Source organism: Podarcis muralis, chromosome 17 (assembly GCF_964188315.1).
Source record: "Podarcis muralis chromosome 17, rPodMur119.hap1.1, whole genome shotgun sequence".
Lineage (NCBI taxonomy): Eukaryota > Metazoa > Chordata > Lepidosauria > Squamata > Lacertidae > Podarcis > Podarcis muralis.
Window position 1 is genome coordinate 9284896 of NC_135671.1, and position 27497 is coordinate 9312392.

The 27497-nt window shown below is 43.6% G+C and overlaps 1 protein-coding gene across 3 annotated transcripts in view; it reads left to right on the plus strand.

Moving 5' to 3' along the window:
• The window catches only part of LOC114587337 (ephrin type-B receptor 5), a 156848-nt gene that overhangs the window by 88253 nt on the left and 41098 nt on the right, over nt 1-27497 (plus strand). For all 3 annotated transcript variants that reach the window (XM_077921506.1, XM_077921505.1, XM_028711375.2), the window contains 2 exons: nt 23363-23518; nt 26456-26794. In XM_077921506.1, coding sequence (XP_077777632.1) covers nt 23363-23518; nt 26456-26794 — 495 coding nt within the window. The remainder of the gene's footprint in view (nt 1-23362; nt 23519-26455; nt 26795-27497) is intronic.

A 27497-nucleotide genomic window follows, 5' to 3' on the forward strand; every position in this document is an offset into this window, starting at 1 on the left:
GGGTTCCCAGCTATTTCTGGACTACATTTCCCATCTTCCCTGACCACTGGTCCTGTTAGCTAAGGATGAAGGGAGTTTTAGTCCAAGAGCAGCTGGGGCCCCAAGGTTAGGAAACCCTGATTTGGTCCATTTGTTTCCTACCCTTCTTCATAAGAAGCTGCTGCCCCCATTTTATCATCCTAACAATTGCTTCAGGTAAGTGGGGCTGGGAGAGTGGCCCAGTGCCACCCAGTAAACTTAGCTGGTGACGTACCCTCCAACATTTCTCCAATGAAAATTGGGGTGTCCAAGTCTATTATTATTATTATTATTATTATTATTATTATTATTATTATTATTATTATTATTTGCACTTGATACACTAACCACCATACCCCTCTGCCCCCTTATTCACCCTTCTGGCTACTGATATTTGAAGCATGCATTGCCCACATGCATTACACAGCCACCAGGGCTGAAAAAACCATGCCTTTTAAAACAATTATTAGGGAGGTGAAGTCTGTGGCCCTTCACTATTCTCTCTCCCCCCCCCCCCCACCAATCTACCTATGGGATCACAGCATAGATTCAACCCTACATGTAAGCCAACCGATTATGTGTAGGATTACAGCCCAAATAATCACAACTATTGGTCTGCCGCAAACTTCCAAATTCCTTCTGCGTAGCGTTCCTGATGCTTAGATATACTTCCCCTGCCGCCGCTGTGCTGAAAAATGCTACCCTTCTAATGAAACAGCTTTGCCCTTTTCTTAGCCCATGGTCTTAAGAGCTAAGGAGCTCTGGGAAAATTGCAAGGCATCGAAAACGTCGAGACGACGGTTTCAATCACCCATTTTAAAATAAACCTCTGTACATATATATATTTTTAAAGACGCAAAACAAGTCCCTTGGTAACAGAAAGGAATTTCTTACCATAATAATTTGCCACTGGCAAACCGTCTCCTATTAACTTAATTGCAAAGGGCCTCCAAGTAGGCTGGTGAGTTTTTGCGTGTAAATATATTTATATGTTGTATACCGAATATTCTCAGCTGCTGTGTGTTCCCACTGCCCCCTTCCAGTCCTTCAAAGTTCATTAATCCAATCTTTTTCTCATTACTTCTCTTCCCGAGTGGCTCTTCCTTCCCCTTTATTACCCTCCCTCCACAGCTTTATAGTCTCTGTAAATCCTCTCATCTCTCTCTCTCTCTCTCTCTCTCTCTCTCCTCTCCTCCCGTGACAAAATCCTGTTTTATGTTCATTTTCTGTTTTCTCTCTATTTGCCCACTGGTTTCATCCTTCCTGTTTTGGCTCACCTAGATCTCAGCCTATGCTCTTCTTTTCCACACCATCATTAAAAAAACAACAACAACAAAAACCCAGACTGAGTTTTTAATTAATTTATTATATGGGTTTCTATGGCAACGAGTAAATTAAATTATTTTATGGGTACACTAATACATAAGATGACAGGGATTTTTATTGTTTTATTTTTTTACAATAACCCAAATTAAAATTCTGGCTGCCCCACCCTACTTTATTTTAGAAACTTAATCCAGCATTTTAGATCTAATGCTGGATTATAATGTATAGATTGACAGTACCATTGCTGAAAATAATTGCCAGCTTGCTGAGGAAGGAGCGATTTTGACACTGAAATAGGACATAGGACTTGTGAGCTCTGCACATGTGCCACTTATTTTCTTTTCATTTTGCATGCTTCAATTGCAGCAGCTGTTGCATATTGAGCAGCCATCTTTTGCCCCATAAAATTTTTCTGGGGCGAATGACATGTCCTCATATACTGTTGCCCTCAGACCAAGGGGCATTTTCAAGCCTGTGTTCAAGGTGTGCAGCAGCTGTTGTGCTTTGTGGGCACACCAAGCACCTAAAACCTGTAAAAGAAAAGCATTTGAAAGGCAGCTCTCAGATCGCCTAATAAACACGTCATTTCCCTGAAGGAATTCTGGATGGATTCCAAACTTGCACATGCTTGTCAAAATGCACAGAATAGGCTTCCTGTCAGTCACATGTGAAATCCACACTGACCAAATGAAGACTCATCCATCAGTCCCTAGTCACAGGGGACCACAAAGGTGATGGCCTTCCCTTGTTGTTTGTCCTCAGTGCATAGTAAGCAGAGATCAACTGTCTCTGAATATGGATATGCCATTTAAAGCTGTCATGGCTATATGTGATTGATAGGCCTGTGCTCTGTGAATTTCATCCTTTCCCAACGGTTTTTAAAATCAATTTTCTGTCAGTGGCTGACACAACAGTAAACGGAACATATAGCGATACTGAATCCCACTGGGGAATTGTGTGTTGTATGAAGAAGTGTATCTTTCGTGCCATGAAATGTGGCGCTTGCTGCTAGTTCAGATCTTCTTGAAGCAACTGGGTTCATGAAAGCTAGGCCAGCCAAAAATATGTCCCTATGGACCTCTCTGTGTTCAAATGTGGTATACCTTTGATGGCCAGGTGTCATGGATTGGCTGGACATTGAGGAATGGTGGCTAGATACTGATGAGTGGGCACTGAGAGAAGAGAGGTTGGAAACTGGCTTGGAAGAAGGATCAGTGATTTGAGGGAGCCTGGAACAGCCAGGAGATGAGAGGCAGGATTGGAGAGTGAAGAATAGGTGTGCAGGAGGAAGGAGAGATAGGTCAGGCTGGTGGAGAGTCAAGGACTTCCACACCTCCTCCTCCTGCACCCACCTCTCCTTCTCCACTGTCTCCCAGGACCAAGGGAGGATGAAAGAGGGAGGAGCAAAAGCAGGTTCCATGAAGAAACAGTCTTTGCCTGCTTGTGCACAGCTCAAGTGGGGAAGATACATAAGCTGAGGTTGGGGGGCTGGCCTCTCCGTTGTTGCATCTGCCTCATCAGGTGCACACCTAGGAGTAGCCGAGAGACGTAGGACATGACTTTTCCTAACTTACAAGTGTACTTTTGACAACAAAGTATTTCCCATTGGTTCCTGCATGCATGCGAGCTTCTAGAGGTATCTAGCAGACTGCTTTGGGACTCAAAAGTCTTGTCCGTTTGAGCATTATCTATGCTGCAATGCAGTTCTCACTTTTTCTACATAATACTTTAGTAAAGGACCTGCCTTACTTCAGATGTTGTACTACTCTCTGATTTGTTTTTCCAATGCTGGGACTCACGCTTGACTTATTGAATGTAGCCCCGAATCTATGCACCAATTTACAATCTGAGGTCTCAGTCAGTTAAAGTAGTAGTAGTAGTAGTAGTAGTAGTAGTAATAGTAATAATAATGAAATACAAATGTTTATAATAAGAGAAATATTACACTGGAGCGTATTTTACATTTACATTGTAGTCTATGTGTCTTACTGAATACGTGTGTGTGTGTGTGTGTGTGTGTGTGTGTGTGTGTGTGTGTGTTAGGTCAAGCAGGGGTTTTTGAATGTGAAACATAAAATGGTATCTTTAACAAGCACAGCAACTTTTATATTAATCTTTCAGTCTTTAAGACATATTGCGTTACACTTTGCATTTTCTTCCTTCCTTTGAATATGAGACGGTATTTCAACTTGACGTGTGGAATTCTGCCGTTCGTGTGCCTACTAAATTTCATTCCGATATCTCAGTATTCAACAGAGCATTACAAAAGGAGAGACAAATAAACAGACGTACACACAGAATGCCAAGTGAGTGCGTTAAACCAAAAGCATTACTTCTCTCGCCAAATATTTCATAAGCATGATTAGAGATAAACTGTGGATGATTATGATCAATGATTTGTTTACATTTGTGTTAATATGTGGACCACCCTTCCTTAGTTAGAGCTATGATCATCTTAAGCCCCTTTCTCGGAGCTTGTTGAAACTGCAGTGTGGTAACACTCACAAGTGCACTCTTGATTTGGATTGTCTTCTCAGCTGGCTTGTGAGTGCTGACTTGGAAGATAAGCCTACCCTGTGTTTATACAGCGGTGGGCCAAAAAGGATGTCCCCTGGCACGGATGGCACAATCTCCTTCCCTTTCCCATTGGTTGGATTTTTGCTTCTACCATGTTCATAAAGTGTCCTTATAACGTTATATATTTTGACTTCCAAAGAAGATTGCACCTCTTCATGGAGAAATGCTGCAGAGAAATTCTGTAGTTGCACAAAAACTGAAAAGGTGCTTCCAGGTGCTAAAAACAGGATTCCCTTACAAAACTCTCCCCATCACAGTTTCTCAGAGTATTTTAGGTTCTTTCCTAACACGCACCCCTGCCCCCGGCTGGAGTAGCACTGATGGTTCTTCTGTTGATGGTTTCTGGACTTTGTTAAACTGCTAGATATATGCAGTTTTCAGCTCATGTCTTTTCCCCTTTTTTTTAAAAAAGTTACCACCGGAACATGACCCCATTGATTAAATCACAGCAGAAAGGGGAATGTTGATGTGAGCACATGACCATGCGTCAGGATCGCCTTTTGTACTGCGATTTAATCAATGCACACATGTACAACGTGTTTCAACAGTTACTCCTTCTTCAAGCACAAAGGCTCTGAACGTTCTGTGGTTTCTCAGAATCCTGGTTCTCAAAAGATTTGGGGCATTAGCATTTCTTCTCTCGAGAACTGAAACTGTTGAGAGCTGGTCTATACAGTATGATGAATGAGCTGGTAGTCTTAGGTGATGCAGTCTTTTCAAGGCATGTGTGCATGATGGTCATGTTATTGAATGCTCCTCCACATAGATGGATGGATGGAAGATAGATAACTTTCTTACATGCAATAAACGAGCACATCAGGGAGGGATTCTCCTACACCTTTCTTCCTAATGTGTGGGTGCTGCTGTTGGTTTACTAGTTGCAGAGGGGTTTTGGGTGGTTTGTATTGTTGTTAAGCAAAGGCACCAAAGCTAAAAAGCAGAAATCCCCATTATCAGGAACAGGGGCTGCTACAAACAACAACAACAAAACAGCAACCCCACATTGAGTTTGTTGCTCTTCTGCCATAACTTGACATGAGGCAAGTTGATCTTGTCATATGGAGGGAGTGGGGGGAAATCAATTTCAGCGTTGCTACCCAAAATGACGTTGTATAATGCCTAGTTCATCCCTAAATAGTAGTTTTGTCTAATGGCCAGGTTATACCCAGAGAGGCACCACTATTATAAAAAAACAAGCCCTGGCCTGAGTAATCATGATTCTTACCTTGTGAGGGAATGGAATAGCAGAATGGGGAGGTACTTTTTAAAAAATGCAGATTTCTTTTTAGCTCTGATGTTCCTATTTCACTTGCAGATTCCATAAAACTGCATTAAAAAACAAACATACATTGTTTCCAAAATACCGATGTTTTCATATTTTCAAAATTCAGTTAAAACAAGCACAATCGTAATACCTTATTTCTAAATAAGGTTGTGAAACTTATTGTTACTGTTATTTATATAGCAGTCTCAGTGTATATAAGCAAAACTAGTTGTAACTTGCAAACTCCAGTATTACATGAAAATATATGAGCCGAGAGGGTATTCAAAAGAAAACAGGTGCTGTTCTTAGATACCATTGAAGTCTTTGTTTCTCCTTGAATGACCAAGACTGCTATTTTTATTTCATTTGCAAGCCTCTGTTACAGCCTATTCCTATTTAGTACTTTTCAGGCCATGTTCACGAGGTGTTTCCCTTACTTTCCTGGAGCTTCCTTTCAGTATCACCAACTATGCTGTCTGCTGTGAAGGTTACTGTGACTGCCACCAGCAGTCTGCTGCATCATCAGGCAAGGTGTTTTTTGTTTTTTTAACTTTGCTGCTTTCCCATCTTTGCAAAGTTCAGACAGTGTGCAAACGGCATTTTCAACTTCTGACTTTGCCAATGGACTTGTGCTTGCTGAAGTGGCAAAATTCTGTCTGGGTTACGTCCCTCCAGACTGGAGGCAGGTGCTCGCATTATTGAATGCTCTCTGACAGTGAAAAGTTTCCAGTGAATAATGAACATGGTGGGGAGGGGAAGGCCAGAGTGGGACCTTTCTTCTTGACATCCTTGCTTTCTGTCTGCAGGGATTTTTCTTCTCCTTTTGCTGGGAAGGAGCTTTCAGTCAGGGTGCTTCCAGGTGGGGTGTTAACTCTGGAATTGCGATGCTTCGTTCATTTGCTTTTTATGGGGCAGCAGACACTGTCCTCATTCAGTCATTGCTGTTTTGTGTTTTCTCCGTCTCTCCAGTCGTTGCCATTTTGTGTTTCTGCCTTTCCACCAGTCCACAGAACATCCAATTGTTTTGCAAAGTGTGGGACAGTAGCCCACCATGTTTAGCACTGCCTTCCTGTTATTTCCCTTTTCTTTTTTTGAGGCAGTGTTTGGATGGGTACAGTGACATGTGTGTAGGGAGGAGGGTTGAGACTATAAAGAAGGTAATATGGGGGGGGGGGTCCGAAAGAGGAAACCCTTTAAGGAAGCGGTTCAGGAGCAAGCATAATTCCCCGTTCAGCAAACCCCACCCAGTCTTACCATGCTGCTGCAGGGTGTACAGATCTTTACGAGATAGTAATACTGATGGCGTCTCCATTACACACCTTTAGGCACCAGGGAAAAACGTTTCTCTTAAACCAGGCCTTTGGCTGATTGACATCCAATGCCTTTTTAAAATGTGTTGTGGAGGGGTTTTTTATCGGGTTGTTTTAGTTTTTATTTTAATTATGTATTTTGTGTTTTTATATTGTGATTTAATGTTGCAACCTCCCTGAGAACTGCCAATATACGGTGGTATGCAAATTAAATAAATATCATCATCACTATATAAGGTGTGGTGCAGAAGCACATTTGCCGTTCTGCCTTCTCTTCATTGTGCAAGAGGGATGTTTTCAGTTGCACCACAGAGCTTTAGCCTAGAAGTCCCCTCAAGTCTTTCTGTATGAAGAAGCAGAGCCCGCTGAAAGGCTCGCCACTTCAGCAAGAACTAGGCCTCAGAACAGCGTAATTTTATTCCCTAGGCCATTGTGTTGGATTCCAAGGATATGGGAAGGATAAGCTACAAATCCATTTGTAGTTTTATTTCATTTTCATTTTCTGAGGGGGAAATATGCGTAGGCTTGTGTGTCTGGTGGTGCTCTTTCACAGGCCTGGTGTCCAGAGAACCAATTTATGCCTGCCCAAGTGAGATGTTTCTTTTCCAAATTCGGACCTTCACGTCTTCTTTTGAAACTTCCTTCTTGTCCAGAAGCAGTTTGCCGTATAGTATGGAGAGGCAGTGCTGTTTGAGAACCACAAGCCCAGAGATATACCAAATCTTGTAAAAATTTTTGCTCTAGATCAACCACTCAGCTTTTCATTCCTATCCCCTTTATCCCATCCCTTCAGTTTCACTGAACATCTCAGTCTGCTTTGTTTCAGCTTTCAGGGAGCAGTAACCTGCATTTATCCATTCTCGTTTTCATCCTCTGCCATTCCTATCCCACAATCCTACAGCTTCCCTGCTCCTTTCACATGTTGCCTTGCAGTACTGTGTGTGCAATATAGTCCAGTGCAGGTTTATTCAGAAATAAGTCTCACTATTTCCAGTGGGGCTTACTCCCACGTAAGTGTGAATAGAGTTGCAGCCTATGGTAGGCTGGGCAGTCTGCCTGTCTGCACAGCTAGAACCCTGGGATGGCTGGTATGTACAAGACTTGGTGCTGTCCTGTTTCCTTGTCTTCCTATCAGATTCCCGATTCCAAAGGGAGCATTTTAAATCCCACCCATATTGTGCTTAGCTGATGGAGGGGCCTTCATCCTCCTCTCCCATTTTCCTTCTCCCAGTGACATATGTGGTGGGATAGCTTCCTAATCACGCTATTCCTTGCATTCTGTCTAATAATATCATAGCCGCAGGAAGCTGATTGGAGGATGGGGAGAAAGTTTTTGATTAAGGCCATTAAATCCTATCCAGCACTTCTCTCTTCTCTCCCTCCTTTCTCTGCCCCTCAGGCCGCCTTCTGTGCAGTTTTCGAAGGTGGGAGGGCATTCATTGCAGAAGCGCATGATGAGACAGATCCGTAGCAAAGAGAGAAAATATTTATGTTATGTTTTGAAAAATCAGAAGAAGAAAAACTTGGAAGGAAGGAAATCAGACCAACAGCCATAAAACACTTCCAGACAACCTGTTTATTGAGCATTCATCCCGATTTTGTTCATTTATGGGGAGTTTATATGGCATCAGCTGCTTTTTTGAGCATCCATTCTGTTTGTTTTTCAGTTGACACTACATCAAGCAATTGTTATCTCACACGTTCCAGTGCATTTCCATGTCACTTTCCGTTTACAAAACATCTGGGTCATTGCTGGCTTCTTGTGTAAGAGCACCAAATTCACTTCAGTTACACAACCTGAGTTTGCCACCTGTAAAATAGCAACAGACTGGCAGTGCCCCTAGCCACTGTCCAGGTAGCACATTCCTTTACTGTGTCTACACAAATTCCCACATTGACGCTGTTTCTAATCGCCTCAGCGGACACTGGCACTCAAAATGAAGATTCTCTTCTGAGTTTATTTCCACCAGCACCACCAGGATTTTCTGTCCCTGCCAGAAAATTCAAGAAGACTTGTCAGAACTAATTTTGCTTTCCTTGAAATTCATCAGAAAATTCACCCTGAAGAAGAACGTCCAAATTCACTTTGAATTTCCCTATAGCGAAAATCCCTCTTGGCAGCCTAAAGATATGTAGACCCTCCATCCCATCATGCTGCAGGAAATTTATCAAGCACTTTTTGGTTTCACCTAAAATTTCTCAGACGTTTTTGGCTGGGCAAAAAAGACTCTCCAGATTTGTTTCGAATGTTGCTTTCGGCAAAACCGGGTGACAACCTGGGGACGTGTGAAACCCTTTGGTTTCCCTCAGAATTCCCTTAATATTTTATCCAAGGAGGAGCTCCCACATTTGCTCTCAAATTTCGCTTTCAGTGAATTTCAGGAAAATGTCGGCGGCAGCCACTCTAACCACCACTTGTGCTTGTGCTGGCTGCCGGCTCTTGCAACCAGTTGTTAGAAGGGAATCAGTCTTGGATTTCCACTTAAGTATATGTTAAGAATCCAACTAGTCAATTGGGATTCCTATTTCTCCAAACACAGGTTAGTAGAATACCAATCATAGGCAACAGAGGACTGCTAGTTGGTCTGGCAAATCAAACCTCATACTGTACCCCCACCCATATTTCCCCCCTTCTCTCTCAGCTTCCTACTCCCTCCCTCTAGCTGTGCCATTCTGCCATTCTGCCATTCTCCCCTGCCCCCTTCCTTTCCCCATTGGCCCACAGTTGCCACCCCCTTCCTCCCCATCATGGCATCTCCTTTTGTTATGGTTCCATCCTCTTCCCGTCCAACCCACATTGCTCCTCCCCTCCTCCTGATTGGCAGGCACGCAGTAGACGAGGAGGAGGAGGAAGAGTAAAGGAAAGTGGGTCATTGTCTCTGGGTACAGGCATGAGCTGTGCCCAGCTGAACTGTACTGGCAGCCTGACACCATGCCAAGCAACGAAGAAGCGGGCAGGGAGAGACCCAGACAGACCAGAAGGGAAGCTCTAGCCAGCCTTGACTTAATGGGAAGAGGCAGCTCTCCGTGCCCCCTGAGGAAATGCAGCTCCAGCCTCAACTTTGCAAGGGCTCAGCTTGTACTTCTGCCTAGCTTTGTGCTTTTCCAGTGGTCAGTGCTACAGCGAGGCATCTGTTTTGCTGTACTAAGAGCTCAAAAACATGTCTTGATGGATCAGACCCAGGTCCATCTTGTCCACCATTCTGTTTCCAGCAAGAGACATCCAGATGGATTTGGAAGTTCACAAGCTGGGCAAGGAAATGGCCCTCCCCTGTGCCCCCACCCTTTGACTACTGGGTATTTTGCTTAGCAACTTCAGAGATTCCCCTTGGCATTGCCCACAAACCTTCATGCATTTCCTTGTTACCGTAAGGCAAGCATGAGGCACTTTGGGCCTTCCAGCTGTCACTGAACTACAACTCCCACCAGCCCCTCAAGCATGGCCAATAGCCAGGGGTGATGGAGTTGTAGTTCAGCAACATCTGGAGGGCCAAAGATTTCCCACACCTGGTCATAGGGGCTAGTAACTTGCATTTTAAAAAAAGAAATAACAGATTCCTTGCATTTCCCAAATGAAAATGGCACACGGTGATTCTGGGCTGAGAGAAGGGAGACCTTCAGTTATGGGCAACCACTGAGGATGTTGCAGTGACTTCCTTTGTGGCATGTGCTTGGCATGCGGCTGGAATAAGTGAGGCTTCTGTCTGAAGCAGCCTGAAGGAATGCAGGGGAGAAGGGGGCCTTTGCAGCACATAGAGATTAAGCTCTTTAGGACTTTAAAAGCCACAGCTATCATTTTTGAATTATGCCCAGAAAGCTGTAGGGACCCAGTGTAGAGAATGCATTTTTAAACACAGGGTTTGACTGTCCCTGTGCCAGCAATTTTCAGCATGGGCGCAATACTTAGGTGTCAGCTCCCTCTTTCTTTTCCTCCCTCTGGTGTTGTCCCTTAAATGTTTAGGCCCAAAGGGTTGGTTTTGTGAGGTAAGGGGTATTTCAGGGCAGCTGTATTTCTTTCCTTTTGGTCCACGGCCTCTGTGGACATGCGGAGACCTTCTGCCTCCGGTGCTGTCAATCTGGCCCTCTTTGACCGAGGTAGGAGATGAAAAACGTAAGTTGCTCGAAATTTTAGGTCACGGTGATTTCTCTCCAATTATCTTTTCATTAGGAAGGTGGAGGAGGCTTGAACATCTGTGAAACACATTTAATCTCTGCAAATCGGCTTTACATGCACTATGATTTTATTTTGCTATTTTGCTTCTTGTCTAGCTAGCAGGAGCAAGAGAAATATGGGTTTCCACCCAATGGATTTCTCTTTTTTGTGGGGCGGGGGGTTTAAATGCAGCGGGGAGAAATCCTTGGAGAATCCTGATTATTTCAGACCTGTTTGACAACAGAAAATCTGCTATGGTTCAGTGTTTTCATGGACTGTTGGCTGTACCAGTGTTTTGGGGGTGTATGAGGTGGTGGTATCCTCTGAGGTTGGGCTTGGTGTTTTCACCAAATCCACAGTCACATCAGATGCCCTGGAGCATGCATGGCAGCTTCCTAGCATCCCTGGGAGTGCTACATCCCACTTTATGTGCCTATTCAAAGACTCGTGGTGATGTGGAGGGCTGGTGAAAAATGTTGATACCAAGCTATGGTGGATGCCTCAGAACATATGGGTCTAGCTTGGCTGAGGTATTCTTCTGGCCACACAAATTCCCCACTCTTAGTGTCCATTTTCACCCCATTTGTTTTGTGGGCCTGCTCCAGAAAACCCAGCACTAGATTTCTCCCACGAGTCAGCATTTTCTGCCTCACGCTCCTGTATTCTTAATGTTGCCCTACAGCTTTCCTTTGAAGCTCTGCATTTGGGAATATTTCTGTGTAGGAGAGAAAGAGACGAGAATTACAAAGGCCCAATTAACTGAGAGGGAGGTTTCTTCCATGATGAGTTGAGGAACTGCTGCATATGCTGAGTTTTATCGAAAGCAACACTAAATTAGTAATTGCATGAGTGTAACAGTTTCCACAATGGAACTTCCTCTCTCTCCCCTCGTCGCTGTGCCCCAAAGGGGCAAGGGGCACCCAGAAAAATTGAGGGCGGCACAGAGGGAGGCAAGGGAGATGAAACTCCATTGTGCTAGCAGAAGTCAATCCACTCACGCAGTGACTTTGCTAGATACAACCCATAGTTAGCAAAAGGTAACTATGAAACGCTTCCCTTCAAACAACCTTGAGTGATAGGCAATAAGAAAAAATTATATACAAACAGATATACACAAGTTTGCGCTGAGGCATGGGCTTGAAGACACACAGAGAGAAAATCCTTGTTTTTCCAAATGCTATACATGTATTTTCTATGGCTGTCACTCAATTAAAAACCTTAACTGATTAATTGTATGTTTTAATCAATTAGATCTGCATAAAGGTTACTTTTTTTTAAAAAAAAATTAATCACTCTGAAAAAAAGAGCATACTATTTTCATTTTTTGTTGATCTGTCATTGAAGATGCCAGCTTATCACACAGTCTCCCCATGATAGAGAATGTGGAGCGTACACCTATCAGGGGTTGTCAGTTGTGTATATTCCTAGCAGACTTTGTATTAAAGGCTGCTAGAAATATATGTAGACTTTTATTTAAAACAAATGAACTGGGAGCAACTTTTTTATTTATCAAAAGTGTCTTAATTAATCTAGTTAATTAATTGCCTAAAGTTTGCAGTTTGAATAATGACTGAAGTAGCCTCCAGTCCCTAGATACACTAAGGACATGCACTCGTTCTGTTTCCCCTGGGCAAAACTGGACATCATAATCAACCCAGGGCTGCCATTGTAAACAGCAGTTCCATGTTTCCCCAGGCATCTGGTTGGTCACACTAAGGATGCTGAATGAGATGAGCCATTGATTGACCTGGTCCAGCAGGCACTTCGTATGTGCTCATTTCCTTCTTTCCTTTTTCTACAATGAGAATTACTTGTATCCTCATATAATTATAGATTCATAGACTTGTAGAGTTGGAAGGGACCTTGAGGGTCATCACATCCAATCCCCTTTAATGCAGAAATCTCAGCTAAAGCATCCATGACAGATGGCCATCCAACTTCTGCTTAAAAACCTCCCAGGAAGGAGAGTCCACCACTTTCCAAGGGAGTCCATTCCACTTTCGAACAGCTTTTACCATCAGAAAGTTCCTCCTGATGTTCAACCAGAATCTCCTCCCTTGCAGCCACTGGTTTGGGTCCTGCCTTCTCAAGAAGCAGAAAACAAGCTTGTTCCATCCACCTGCTGTTTACTTCTCCAACCCCTGCCCCAGTCCTCCTTACTGGCTGTCAGTCACTGATGTGGGTGGATAAGTACTTAAGCCGAATGCCAGATAAGTTGTTCTGTGCACTGGATTAGAGGAGAGGAGGGTGAACTTCAGATGGGGCTGCCATTTTTGGAGGCATCCCTGTGTTTCTTACAACTGGGTCTTCCCTTGTTGCTATCCACAGCCCTTCTCATTCTCCCACCTCCTTCCGCCTACTCTAAGCTGCTCTTACTAGATTCTCCCACTCCCTTCCAAACATAACCATACTTAGAGCTAGCAGGCATATGAATTTGCCCTACTTTCCCTCATTCCCACTAGTCTTCATTAGATGTTGAGAACTGCATCTGAAAATTGGAGGAAAGAAGAAAAACAAGCCAGGCTGGGGGGCAGAGTTACTTCCGTCAGCCAAGCACCCCAAGTGGGGCACATTGATGCAGGTCTTTCTCATGTGTAGCGCCATTCAGAACAGAAAGTCTTTGGACTGACAACTTGAAAACACCGCCCCATGCACACCGGCCTTAAGTGATATAAAACAAGTGATATTTTTCATTTATTATCAGTTTAAGCATTTGTTTGCTGCCTTCTGCCCGGTGTATTCGGGACAATGGGAAGAAAATGCAAGGTAAAAACTTGTAAAACCTGTTTATACCAACACAGGGCAAAGCCATTCTAATCTGGTCATTGAAAAGCTGATATTGTTTAAAGGTCAGCCGGAGCCTTAACTGGGAAGGGTTAGGAAACAGACCTTTGAGCCACAGGTAGAAAAGTGGGGTCCAAGGTAGTCCTAATTATGGGCCTGGAAAAACTGGATTCTGAGACCTGCAATGACCATGCCAGTTAAGCACACTTGTGCATGTTTGCATAATGTATGTTTTCCCCCCTGTAGCTTTGGGGTGCAGTGAAAATTCTGTTGAGCCCCCCATTTAGCTTTGGCAAGTTGTGGCCCACAGATACATACGGAAAGGCTGTATGGATTAATTTTGCCCACTTGCCTCCAGGAGCGATGCTCAAAGCTCAAGCTTTTAAATTTGCTGATGCTTCATGGGGTGAAGCAGCCGCAGCTCCCAAACAGGCAGAAGGAGCCTCAGCTGCCTCCCCTCGCATGTTTAAATGCAAATGATCTCCAGGTGGAAAGCCTAGATGTGGATGTCTTCCCCTGGAAGAGAGGAGGGGGCTAGTTCATCTTCCCTTAGGAGGAGACCCAAAGCGACAGCATCATACAGATCCCTTACCTGTGGAATGTCGGGAGGCGGGAGAGGTGGGCGGCTCCTCTAGACAAGAGAGAGTTTCTTGCATGATGTAGGCAGGCGAAGAGAAGTCTCAGACGATGCATTGAGGATGAAAGATAGTCTGCTCATTTATTTGTCTGCAAGACTATGGGCGGCGGGAGGACCTGAGGGTAGAAGTTGAATTCTATACAGCAATCCTTTGTCTGGCTTGCTATGCCAGGAGCTGGGTGGGAACTATACTCTGCCCACTTGTAAGTCCTTGAAGGGGAATCACGGCTGCAATGAAAACAAGCCCAGGCATGCATATTAAGTTCTGGTGGATGCAGTTTTGTGTGTGTGTAGATTTTTGTCCACAGAGGTGATTACTCTCCTGCAAACGTCACATGGGGTGGCGTATGGAGAGCAGAGCCGTGCTTTCATCTCAAGCACCGTTCTTCATCTGTTTAGGAGTGCCTAGAGGGAAAGGCAGCTGCTCCTTCCTTGCCATTTTGCATTATCACATGCAACATCATTGCTGCCTCTACCACCTCCTTCCATACCATCATGGCCTGTTTTCTGAGCTTCAGGAAGGATGCACCAGCACAGTACTTCTTCAGCCATTCTGAGCTTACGAAAATAGATGTGTATCTATATCTTGAGATATAAGTTCCCTCTTGTGCTCTCATCGGTTTAAGACTGTGTTTCCCAAACTTGGTCTCCAGCTGTTTTTCAGACTACAATGCCCATCATCCCTAGCCACTGATCTTGCTAGCTAGGGATGATGGGAGTTGTAGTCCAAAAACAGATAGAGACCCAAGTTTGGGCAATACTGGTTTTTAGGGCTTGCAACTACCTAGAACCCTACCAGGAAGTATTGGCATAGGTGCCAAAGGGTTTTCTTCTTCTTCATGGTTGTCAAATCAATGTAGAATCAAGCCTACATATTATTTAAATCAGGGGTGGCCAACTGGCAATCTGCTCACAATTTTATCTGGTGCCTCACATTCCTATCAAAAGTGTTCTCAGGTTGCAATAAATAGAGATCTCACATTTTAATGTTACATCTCACTTTTGGAATATGTTTATAATATGCAAATGCATGTATGGCTGGTAGTTTGTTTTGAGAACAATATTGGTCAGAGTTGGGCCATCTTGGATCTTTCAAAGTGGTCTCTCTCACTATGGTATTGTCTGGGGCATTGCATGATGAGAGTCAAATGACTTCACAAAATACCTTAATGGCTCTCAGGGAGTTTGGGGGGGGGGTTGGAGTTCAGGTCTCCCCATCATTAATAGGGTCGGGGTCTGAAACACATATATTGCAGGTATGCATGTGTGGGAGAGAAATCTGATTTGGGCTACATTCTGACAGCACTTTCCGGTTTTCTTTTTTGTCAAATCTTTTTTATTAAGTTTTACATTGCAAATTTAAATTCAAACAGTCAAAGGATTCAGGGAATCCTAAATGATGATGTTGATGTTTAATGTTCACTTTCTGGTTTTCTTGATGTATTACTGATAATTTTTTGTATTTTATGTGATCTTCTGCATGGCATAAATGTCACTTCTGGAAGTCTAGTGGAACTTCAGTTCTCATTCCTGGTTTAATTGTTTTCAGAAAAAAATCTGTTTGCAACCCTGTTAACCTGGAAAATAGGTAAAGGTAAAGGGACCTTTGACCATTAGGTCTAGTCGTGACCGACTCTGGGGTTGCGGCACTCATCTCGCTTTATTGGCCGAGGGAGCCGGCGTACAGCTAAATAGTGGGATGTAATTTGGGGCAGTATCCTGGCATACAGTTCTCTCCCGCCATTTTCATGGGTGAATCGTGGGGGGGCAGAAGCACACATGCACATAAAGCGTGTATGGAGAAAGGGGCAACATCTCTGATTATGTCTGCTGGGAAAGTCTACAATACAAACTGTCAAATGGAGTTGTCACCCCAAAATTCCCCCTTACAGCTATCCATTTGTCATTAGCCAGAGTTCCAAGGCCTGTCTTTGCCCCTACTCACAGAGAGTCCTGCTGACTTCAGCAGGTGAAATGTGCAATGTGTGGATATAAGGACCAGGGGGGAAATAAATGGGAGAAAGCCGTGGTGAATTTAAACGTACAGGTGGAGTCTCCAGGTTGCCAAGTAAAAAATGGTTCACTTAAATTTTGACCAGTAGATTGACTCGCTTCCTGAATCCAGCCAATTATATAATTCCAGTCTAGCACTAATGGGGAAAAAAAAGTGTGTGAAACAAAACTGGAATCAGCAAGAATGAATAGCACTTAAAGGTAAAGGTACCCCTGCCCGTATGGGCCAGTCGTGTCCAACTCTAGGGTTGTGCGCCCATCTCACTTAAGAGGCCGGGGGCCAGCGCTGTCCGAAGACACTTCCGGGTCACGTGGCCAGCGTGACGAAGCTGCTCTGGCGAGCCAGCACCAGCGCAGCACACGAAAACGCCATTTATCTTCCCGCCTGCACTTAAGGGTGCTTTCGAACTGCTAGGTGGGCAGGAGCTGGGACCAAAGACGGGAGCTCACCCCGCCGCGGGGATTCGAACCGCCGACCATGCGATTGGCAAGCCCTAGGCACTGAGGTTTTACCCACAGCGCCACCTGCGTCCCTATAGCACTTACTGAGTACTTATTACTGAGTACTTATGGTGCCCTCTAGGTGTTTTGACCTCATCCTTGATCATTGGCCATGCAGGTTGGTGCTGATGAGAGTTGTACTTCAAAACACCAAATTGGAGAGGCCTGATTCATAGGATCACTTTTCCCAGCAGAGCTGCCCTTTTATGGCCAGCCCTTGCATAGAATTCTAAAGACCTCCCGACCTCCAGTAGCATAATGCTTTTATAAGAAACAATTAAAAGCAGCAAATTAGCTAGCTTCTGTGAAACTCAAAATACAGCTTGTGAGTTGGTTAGTTCTAATAAATATATTGCTCTGTTGCTGCTGCATGGCTTATTCCTGACCTCGTTCAGTACGCCGCTATTGAAATAACATTTTTAAAATTTGGATTAATATTAACAAGTTTCATTGAGCCGCTAATGGCCCAATTAAGGAGGATTTTCACTTCAGCTGCTTCCAGTGGGCAGTCCAGTAATAGGCACCATATTTGGATCAATTGGCTTTGGAGAGTAACCACAGATCGGCAAATTAGTCAGTTTCCAGTCTAATGCTGCTTTCAGATGTTTCCATCCTTATGTATGCTATTGAAACTTCATTGGAAGATCTGGGAAATGTGAAAAACATAACCGCACAATCTTAACCATGTTTCCTCACAAGTCCTGTTGAATTCGATGGTGCTTACTCTCAGGTAAATGGAGTTAGGATTGCCACTGAAATTGATCAGCATTATAAGTCCAGAAATGGCAGATCAGCTCACATCAAATTCTCAAGCATCCAAGAGGACCTAAAAATTGTAACTTTTCATACCAGATGTGGTTGTGGAAACCAGAGACAGATGACAGTTCTATCCAAGAGTTGAATAAGGTTTTGTAGAGCTTTCATTCTCATTGAGTAGCCATTATTTTTGTCTCTAATGAAATAGGTATTACAGGCTTTTGAAGCACTACTTAATATGCAAACAATAGGCACAAAGTTGATGAGAGCCCCCGCCATGGGCAACAATGTCAATTTCAATGCCACCTTCAACTCACTGAAATAACATGAATCTGACCCCAACCTTACAAAAGTGGTGGGGGATCCATTATCAGATATATCAGGAATGAGGAACCACACATGTTCTGTCATATTCCACATGTTGTTGACCTCTAACACCCATTAATCATGACCACTGCTCATGTTGGCTGGGGCTGATGGGACCTGGAGTCCAATAACACATGGAGGACCACAGGTTCTTCACGCTTGGCATATGGTATGAAAAGGGAGGGAGACATTTGTGTGTCCCACTGCCAAATGACACAGGTAGGGTATTGCTGAATCTAGTACAGTTGTTTCCTACTTTCCTGTCTCTTTAGTGAGGTGACATCAGTAAAAATGGTCACTAAGAATCTAAGGTCAAAAAGCCATCAGTTAGTGATCGCTGAAGGAGCACTTGCTCCCTTACTTCTCTCCTCATGGCAAGATCTGTAGAAAAGGCCCCTTTACTCATGGAAACATGGACCTTTTCTGTCATGATTGCTCATCTTTGGAACTTTACGCTATGGCTATATGAAACTTCCATCTTAGGAAGAACTTCCTAAGAACACAGGGAGAAAAATCTGCTTCACTCCCAGATGTCTTTAGATATTTATAAGTTTCCAAAGTTTGAGAGCTTGTGCAAGCAAATCATGTGCCCCCTCCCCTTGAGTGATTGACACTCCCCAGAGAGGCCTAACCCCTTGGCTGATTCTGTTCCACCTTCTAGAAATGTTTGTTGACTTTCATGTCTATGAAGGAGTAATTAAGGTTGGCCTTATTGTACTGTTTGTTTAGTCTTGGTCTACTGGATTTTAACATTCCAAGTGCTCCCCACCACCACCATCACCTAAATCTGCTTTATTAAGGCTGCAATATTTACCATGTGATCCTAGGCATGTTTACTCAGAAGCAAGTCCTATTGTGTCCTGTGGGGTTTACTCCCAAGTAAACATGTTTAGGCTTAAGAAGCCTCACAGCTCAATCCTAACAATGTCTATTCAAAAGTAAGTCCTGTAGAATCCAATGTTCTTACTCTTGGGTAAATGGGATTAGCTTTGCAACCATAGTTGATTATTTAGATGATCAATTAAACCATTCTGATTACTAACATGGTGTCCCTGAATGATTAGTTTGAAGGACTGGGATTTTTATTTGTAAATAGTAATATTTACAGAAATTCCAGGTGGGAAGCACAATCTTTAAAAGAGGCATTCTTGTGAGAGAGGGTGGGGATGCTTTTTCTGTGATGTGGCCAGTTTCTGTTGCAGTTCCCATCACCTCTGACCATAAGCCATTTATAGCTGTTGTTTGCTCATACACATTTTTTTGTTCATTGTTGATTTAATCAGTTTGTTAATGGACCCAAACTTGTATGGTTAATCAGTGAATATTCATCTGATCAGCTGACTAGAATAGTCTTTATTCTATTCATGTTTTTAGATAGAAGCTGCTTTTTGAGTCCAAGCGAGTGGTCAGTGGGATATACAATTTAAAAAGAGAGCGAAGTGGTTGGAGTTTCAAATCCCTACTCAGTCATGAAAGTCATTGGGCCAGTCACTCAACCTAACCTATCTGACACTCAACTTAACCTTACCTGTCAGGGTAAAGGATAAAATGGAAACAGGGAGAACCCAGTATTTGAACTTCTGGAAGGTGAGGTGGGATATAAATCAAATAAAGAAGGTCATGATTCTTTGCCAAATCCTATTCATTTCTCATTGTTTCTCCTTCATGTGGATTTCTCTCCCCTGACCAGAGTACTGTCACGGGAGCTAAAGAGCAAAGCTGGTAAGACCAGAGGGTAGAGACTGGTGGAGTAAAGGTGTAGCCGAATTTCTCCTGGTGGGTGAAGGAATTGGCACCTGGTATGTGCCATTGGTGAGCATAGAGTGCAGAGCTATTAGCAGAAGCCCCATTTAAGCCAAGCGGAAAGTGAACTACTCCCTTATTTCTGGCTTCTCACCTGGAGATTTTAGTTCTTCTTTTGGTGCCCTGAGAACTTCAAATCTGAAATCTGTACTAGCTAGCCAAGGCTCATCACCAAATCATATTACAGTACAGCAAAACACCACTCAAAACATAATTAAACTGATAAAACAGTCCATTGCATTAGCAGACATATTCTGCGACAGCAGCAGTCTATAACTGTAACACCCTTTCTGCTCCAAAAAACCAGATCCTACTCATTGACAATTCAGCTTAATAGTTTAATAACAGTCGAAACTCCCCAACTATCTGACATTCTTCATCCACCACCTTTAGTTATTCGCAATTTATTCTGGGTCTAATATTGTGGCTAACACTAACTATGACTAATTTCACAAAGCCATCCTTAGAAGCCACTTCTTGGAGTTGACTCAACTGAAATTAATCATAGTTAGTGTGAGTGACAGTTTGTTGCTGTAGACAATCCAAAAAATCATGGGTAACCAAAAGCAAAGCAAACACTTCCAAACTTCCCCTGACCAGAGGAGAGCCTGAGGCTTATTGTAGCTTGTCCCTGCACATGCATGTCTGCTAAACCAGATGTCCTTTTTGCCACGGAGAACCACATGTGTTGGTGGGAAGCAACTCATGCCAGTGGCCAAAGCCAGCTATGGGCAGAGCCAATAACACACACATGCCAGGGTGAGTAAATTTGGTTTCTCCAATATTACCATTTTGCCAATCTTAAATTCAATTCTTCACATTTCCAATTTACAAAGCAAAATTGTTGTTTAAAGTGGGCGTGAAAATTCATCAGTATTTTAGTATTAAAGTCTCCTAATAAAAAAAAAAGTTTGGGATGCAGTTTTGTCTAATATACACATTTTCCCAAAGCAATATTCCCTAATACAATGCATTTTATATACTAGTTTCAGTATATATGCACACTTTAGAGTAGCATATGCATTTTTCTACACATTACCTAGCTGGAGAACTGCATTGCAAAATTCAGAGAAAATTGAACTTTGAAGGCTATCTGTGCTTCACTTCATATATTGTTTTGAAAATTGCAAATTTGATAAGCAAACCTTGAAATGTGAACTGAACAGACTTTTTCTCCTATCCCTAGCACACACTCCTACACATACAGACTTCATTGTAATGGGGAGGAAGGCACAAGGGAGAGTCATCCCTCCATGCCCATTGCTCCCCATCACATCCATACTCTCCCCAGCCTGCAAACCAGCTGTTTGAGTATTACTCTCCACATGCCTTCCTCCCAGCTGTTTGGTGGGCTGAGAGAAACATGATTTCCATGGGGAGGAAACTGCACTGGTGTGACTCCGATCACAATTATGCTTCCCCTCAGGCAGAGAATTTAATTGGTGGTAGGCACCCAGTTGGGCCATGGACTGCTCACATGTGCGCTAAGCCATGTTTTAGTGTGACATGTAAACACTGCGTGTGTGTGTGTGTGTGTGTGTGTGTGTGATGCTCTTCTGGAGAAAATTATACATCATTGTCCTGGGACTCTTCCGTGATGTGCCATCTGGGCGCATGGGAGGCAGCTGTTTGGTTGTGCTGTAAATTGCCATCTTAATAGGGCACAGCATTTGTGAAGCATTGCTAGCTGCTGACTCTAGAAAAATGTTTTCCTTTGCGTTCCTGTTCTTCCAGTCTTTTCTCCTTCTCCTCCTCAATCATGTTCCCGTTATTAAAAAAAGAAAACGTATGCAGCAGTTAAGAAAAAAACAGATGAAAGCTTGATCTTTTTGCCTGAAGCAACGTTTGCAAAACTGGCTTTGTTTTGGCAAGAGGGAAATTAACCCCATCTTAAAAGTGTGGGATATTGAAGAGCCTTGTCTTACCTTGCAAAGCTAAAACGATTTTTCTGCCTGTAAATCACCCTGAGCTCCTGAACTCCAGTGCATATTCTGAATCCCCTTGAGCAAAACCAATGACAGCTCCTGACAGCACAATTAATGTATTTAACACTGATATTTTTGAATTCTGGGGACTTCAGAATGTTGGTCCCATTGGTGATTTTCAGGAATGGCTAGATTTGGTTTCCTTTCACCCTAAAACATTGCATTTAGCAAAAACTAATTAAAAAAATTTTTTAAGAATAAAAAAGCAACATCATATAGTGATGAAGGAAAATCTGCCCCACAAAATCTAAGTTCTAGGCTGTGCAGTCTTACAGGCACTAACCTCATCTGATCACAGTCAGTGGGACTTACATCTGAGGAAATTGGTAGAAATTCAGCTTGAACCTTGTTCCCAGAAACCAGAAGAATGAATCCAGAAGTAAGGATTATGGACTTACCTTGGAAGGCACAACTATTAGAGGGAGAATTTATTGCACATTAGATAAATATTTCACATTGCATAATCTTTTCCTGCATCTTACTTATTTTAGGACATGGTGATGTTCAATCCTGCATGTGCACAGCATATGCAGATGTTAACAGATTATAGGTGTGCCGTTGGATACTTATTGTCAGAAAGGAATGGGATGCTCTCTCAGTGTAGGACAGGGTTTCCCAAACTTGGGTCTCCAGCTGTAGTTGGATTATAGTTCCCATCATCCTTGGCCACTGATCCTGATAGCTAGGGATGATGAGAGTTGTAGTCCAACAACAGCTGGCGTTTGGGAAACCCTGGTGTAGGTTGTTTCAGGTTGCTGAACTTGCAACAGTGTCCCTACTTACGGGAAGACATATGCACAAGCAAGCATACAGGTAGAGACTTCTGGTGATTAGTTAAAGCTGTGTTTGCCTTATGGGCTACATTGCTGAGGAATACAGTGCACAGCTCCCCATGTTTCTGGCATGGAGTGCTTAGATATATATCCTGGTTTGGAAGACATGAGTCAGCTTTCAGGTTACATATTAAAATTACCCTACGTGAGCTTGCTGGGAACAAACAATAAACTCAGAGGAGACTAGCTTTCAAATAAAGAGGAGATGTGTTCTTCAGCAAAAAGCCTGAACAATACATTCTGCTGATGGGTACCTTTACATTTTAATAGGACGATGAAGTGAAAGTGTTTCAAAACTATTTAAATAGCTGAAAAACTAGTTTTACGGCAATTGCCTAGCTTCACATTGCTTCTCTCCAAATGCACCTTAGCTCAGTACTTGACCTAAGGAAAGAAAGCTCTTTTAAAAAATGTCATCACAATCAGCTTCACAAGAGCAGCCAGGAGAGTCTCTCTTTCTCTAACTGTATCCTGTTAAAGCAAACTTTGGTTATGCAGACAATAGGATATTGTGTGTTTGACAGAAACTCCAGCTTCCGCCTTTTCCGACAGAGAAAACTAACTAGGAACTTCAGAGTTCAAGTCATACACAGGCCAGCCGTGTTAGGAGGCCATGTAGACATTTTAATACCAAATATAATAGGGAATATGGTGAAGGACTGGAAACCCAGGTGTACATTCTGCACAGATGATAATATTAAGTAAGTAATATCAAGATAAATATTAAGGCATCCCTTATTGTCTATGTGCATTTCTTCAGCAGCATTTCTGTTCTTCCTTGTTTGCCTCACCTCAACAAGGCTTCCATTTTTGGAAGGAAGTCTCCTTCCCTCTAATAGCTTCCTTGACTTTATATATTAACTGTGACCTACCAGTCAAACACTGACAGGCTGGAGGTTCAGTTGGGCTCCCTGTGACCAATCCATTGGTAAGGTGAATTTTGCTTGCTGGTAGGCTGGGAAACAGAAAGATGGTTGTTGACCTGCTTAAGTTTAATAGCTTAATCCCCTTTTCACCCTCTTTTTTTAATCTTTAGCCTGCACCGTCGGCACCTTCAAAGCATCGGTGGGAGATGCACCATGCAGTCCCTGCCCTGCCCACAGCTATTCTTCCACACCAGGCTCCAGTGAATGTGCTTGCCTGACCCGATACTACCGTTCGTCTTCAGACACCTCCGACACCCCCTGTACCAGTAAGTACCTGGGAGCGAGTGGCTTTGCTTTAAACCTTCTTTCCATTGGCCCCTGCTTCCTGCAATCCTCCCTTTAGCTCCTGGGCATTCTCCCTCTGTCCTGGCCCCAAATTTGGTCTGTTCTGGCTTTCTTCCCCTTAGCTCCTCTGTGCCCCTTTCCCATCTGGCTATGACCTCAAGTCCTTCCTTGCTCCTGTCCAATTCTATTCAGGGCTATATTTCAATGGACATCCTTTGGGACTCACTCACTCCTTCACAGACATGGGAAACGTTTTTACAGAAGATGCAGTTGTGTGTGACCGAGAACAGTAGCTGATTCCTTATCCGAAAGCTGCTGGGATTCGCCCCTCCCCACACTGCTGTTTATCTGCCTTCTTTTAGGGAGGTATCTGGCAATGTTTGAGACACAGAATCATCCATGAAGGATTTTTCATTTTGAATGCCATGGTGCCTGTCCGTGGCAGAATGTATTGCAACTGATACTCAGGCTATATTGGAAACAGCCTTTCCTTCTGAATAACCAGAAGGATATCTGCTTCTCTACATGGAGATTTCGCTTCATTTCATTATTGTGGCTACTAGAGGGCCCTTCAGCCTAAATGCTAGGTGCAGCCCCTGCTTAATTTCATCTGGCTCCAGGGCTATTTCTAGGAAGTCATCTCTCTCCATTGCTCCACCCACCGACCCACCCATGAAAGGCCACCAAGGAGAGTAGCTGGTTGGACATCACTGTTGGAAAATGCTCTAAGCTTCCTCCATCAGTGTCACCCATGTTCCCCAGTGGGGCTGGGCGATATCTGGTTTTCAACATCGCAATATATCACTAGCTAAACATGACATTATATCGATATATCACAATATATATCTGTGGTGGCAGAGGGTCTCCCTGCAGTGGTGAAGGGCCTTAAAATGTAATGGAGGAGTAGATTTAATAAAAATATTAAATAAACTTCCATCTAAAATGTTTGATATATTTTCAACCACTTTAAGAGTAGTTTAAGCGATTTACTAGTCAATTTGCATCTGCTTCCTCACTCAGAGGCCTAAGTACAACCTGTGCATGCATAAGTCCCACTGAGTTCAACTAAACTTCTACTTTCCTGGGAGTAAGCCTCATTGAATTCACTAAGGGTTGCTTGTGAGTAGACATGCATTTGGTTGCACTGCTTACCGAAAAACACCCTCCCCATCATTCTCACATAGTGCCCAAACTCCCATTTCAGCATAAGGCAGCAAGCTAAATCTTCTCCCCTCCATCCCCCCCCCAGAAGCGCCCCCCCCACCAAAGCCCTCATCCTATCAATCTTTCCCTTTTTATCAGAGGGAGGGAGGGCAAGCAAGCAAAAAGATACTCCTTTAAATAAAAAAAATTAACCTTTTTTAATATAGAGGAAAGCTATTTAGGGTGAACCAACAACATAAAGACCACCAGAAAATAAAAATACCCCCCCTCTTTTTTTCCACTGGTGGAGGTGAGTATGAAGGAAGAAAGAAGTGCTTTCCAGTTCCTTGTTTACTTTGCTTTGTTTACTTTGCCTCTTTGATTATTAGCCATGGGGGGTTCCTACTGGATTGTTAGCAGGCTCTGCAAAATTAGCTGAGCTCTAAGTGGAAAGATACTGGTGAAGCTGAAAGAGTTTGCTGATTTCTGTGAGGGCTTATTGTTATTTCTTATCGGTTAGGAGGAAGGAGGGAGAGAGCCAACAAAGCTAGCGACAAGGTGCCTGCAAATTATCAGCAATTTATCTGCAAATTATCTGTAAAGTATTGGTTCAGCTGAGCTATCCCCTGGGAACTTGTCAAATCTCCACCTTTTGTTCACCGGTATATTGCCTTGTTGAAACACTTATCACAATGTTATTTCAATACCGGTATAGCATAGCCCTATTCCCCAGCCTTCCTTTCCTGCTCTAGTGGAAATACAAGGTGTGTCTACACCCATCTCTCTCTATAGGAATAGTTGTAGTATTGGTCTGAAATGTCCCACTGCTGCATTTGCGCTGTGGATTAAACCACAGAGCCTAGGACTTGCCAATTCAGAAGGTCGGTGGTTCAAATCCCTGCGATGGGTTGAGCTCCCATTGCTCAGTCCCAGCTCCTGCCCACCTAGCAGTTCGAAAGCATGGTCAAAGTGCAAGTAGATAAATAGGCACCACTCCGGCGCTGCTCTGGTTCGCCAGAAGCGGCTTAGTCATGCTGGCCACATGACCCGGAAGCTGTATGCCAGCTCCTTTGGCCAGTAAAGCGAGATGAGCTCTGCAACCCCAGAGTCGGCCACGACTGAACCTAATGATCAGGGGTCCCTTTACCTTTAAAAGGGGAAAGGCAGTTTTGAGGGGAAGAGGCTTATCATTAGCAGCAGAAATTGTCCAGGAGGCTGCTGGCCAAGGCCCACAATTTTTAGCACACACCCCTCCACAAAATAACAACAACAACAACAACAACAACAACAACAACAACAATAAATAAAATAAAATAAAATAAAATCCTCACATGTAGAGAGTCTGCTTTGGCTAGGCGCACCATAAAGTTTTGTCCTAAGCAATTACAGTGGAACCTCAGTTGTCAAACATAATCCATTCCGGAGGACCGATCGACTTCTGAAATGTTCGACAACCGAGGTGAAATTGCCAGTTGGCAAAATCCATTGAAAAAATGGAGAAACGCGCCTCGGAAGCCGTTTGACTTACGAGTTGCGTTTGAAAACAGAAGTATTCACTTCCAGGTTGTTGACGTTCGAAAGCCGAAACGTTCAACTTCCAAAGCATTCGACAACCAAGGTTCTACTGTAGTATTAAGAAGTGTAAAGACTTTCCCCTTTATTTCTTGAAGTGCATTGTGAACCCTCTGAAACACTGCAGCTGCCTTTTTGCGTTATTTTAAGGGGGAAGAGTTTCTCCTCAGTTCTCAGGGTCTCCCTCTCTGCGTTCCTTGCAGGCACCCCATCTGCCCCTCGTGACCTCAGCTATGAGATCATTGGATCCAACGTCCTCCTGACCTGGCGCCTCCCAAGGGACTTGGGTGGCCGAAAGGATGTTTTCTTCAACGTCATCTGCAAGGTGTGCCCGACAGGCTCCCCGGGGCCTTGTGTTCGTTGCGGGGACAGCGTCCAGTTCGAGCCACGCCAGGTGGGGCTGACAGAGAGCCGGGTGCAAGTCTCCAACCTCCTGACCCGCGTGCAGTACACCTTTGAGATCCAGGCAGTCAACCTTGTGACGGAGCTCAGCCCAGATGCTCCACAGTTCGCCGCCATCAATGTTAGCACCAGTCAGTCAGGTGAGGAGTGCTTTTGGGGGAGCCCCATTCTTTGCCTTGCCACCTCTGTTTTGTCTCCCCGGTCTTGTGTGGTGTTTCTGTTCAAGTAATGACTCAAACACCAAAGTATATTGGGCCGGCTCTGCTGGTATTTGCCCTTTAGAGTCTCACACCACCCTAAAGTATCACCATCATACTTAATATTTGTAAAGGACTTTCCATACATTATCTAGCTGTAATTCTTACAACACCTCCATAAGATAAGTCAATGTTACCGTATTGGCCCGAATATTAGCCGCACCCTTAAAATTCATGGGGGGGAAAGAGAAAAAGACAATACCCGGATATAAGCCGGTCCCTTGAAATTCCGCAGTCACTTACACCTGTCTATTTCAGTAGCAATATTGTAAAAGTCCGTTTTTGTAAGGTCGTGAAGTTAAGCATCATTTTAACTTTTCACAGTTAGAATTTGGGGGGAAAAAGTGAGGCTTATATTCAGGCCAATATGGTATTATCCTCCACACAATAGATGCGGGAGGCTGAGGCTAAGTAAGAACAGGGTGGCTTGCCTAGGAGTATAACTTCATGGAAGATGTAAGATTCGAACTGGGAGCTTTCAGATTCATAGCTCAGTCTCTTAGGCATTATACTACACCAACTCTCTTGGCAACTCTTTCTCTCGTCTTCTTGCTGTTCTTGGTTTTTCTTACATCACACTTTTTTC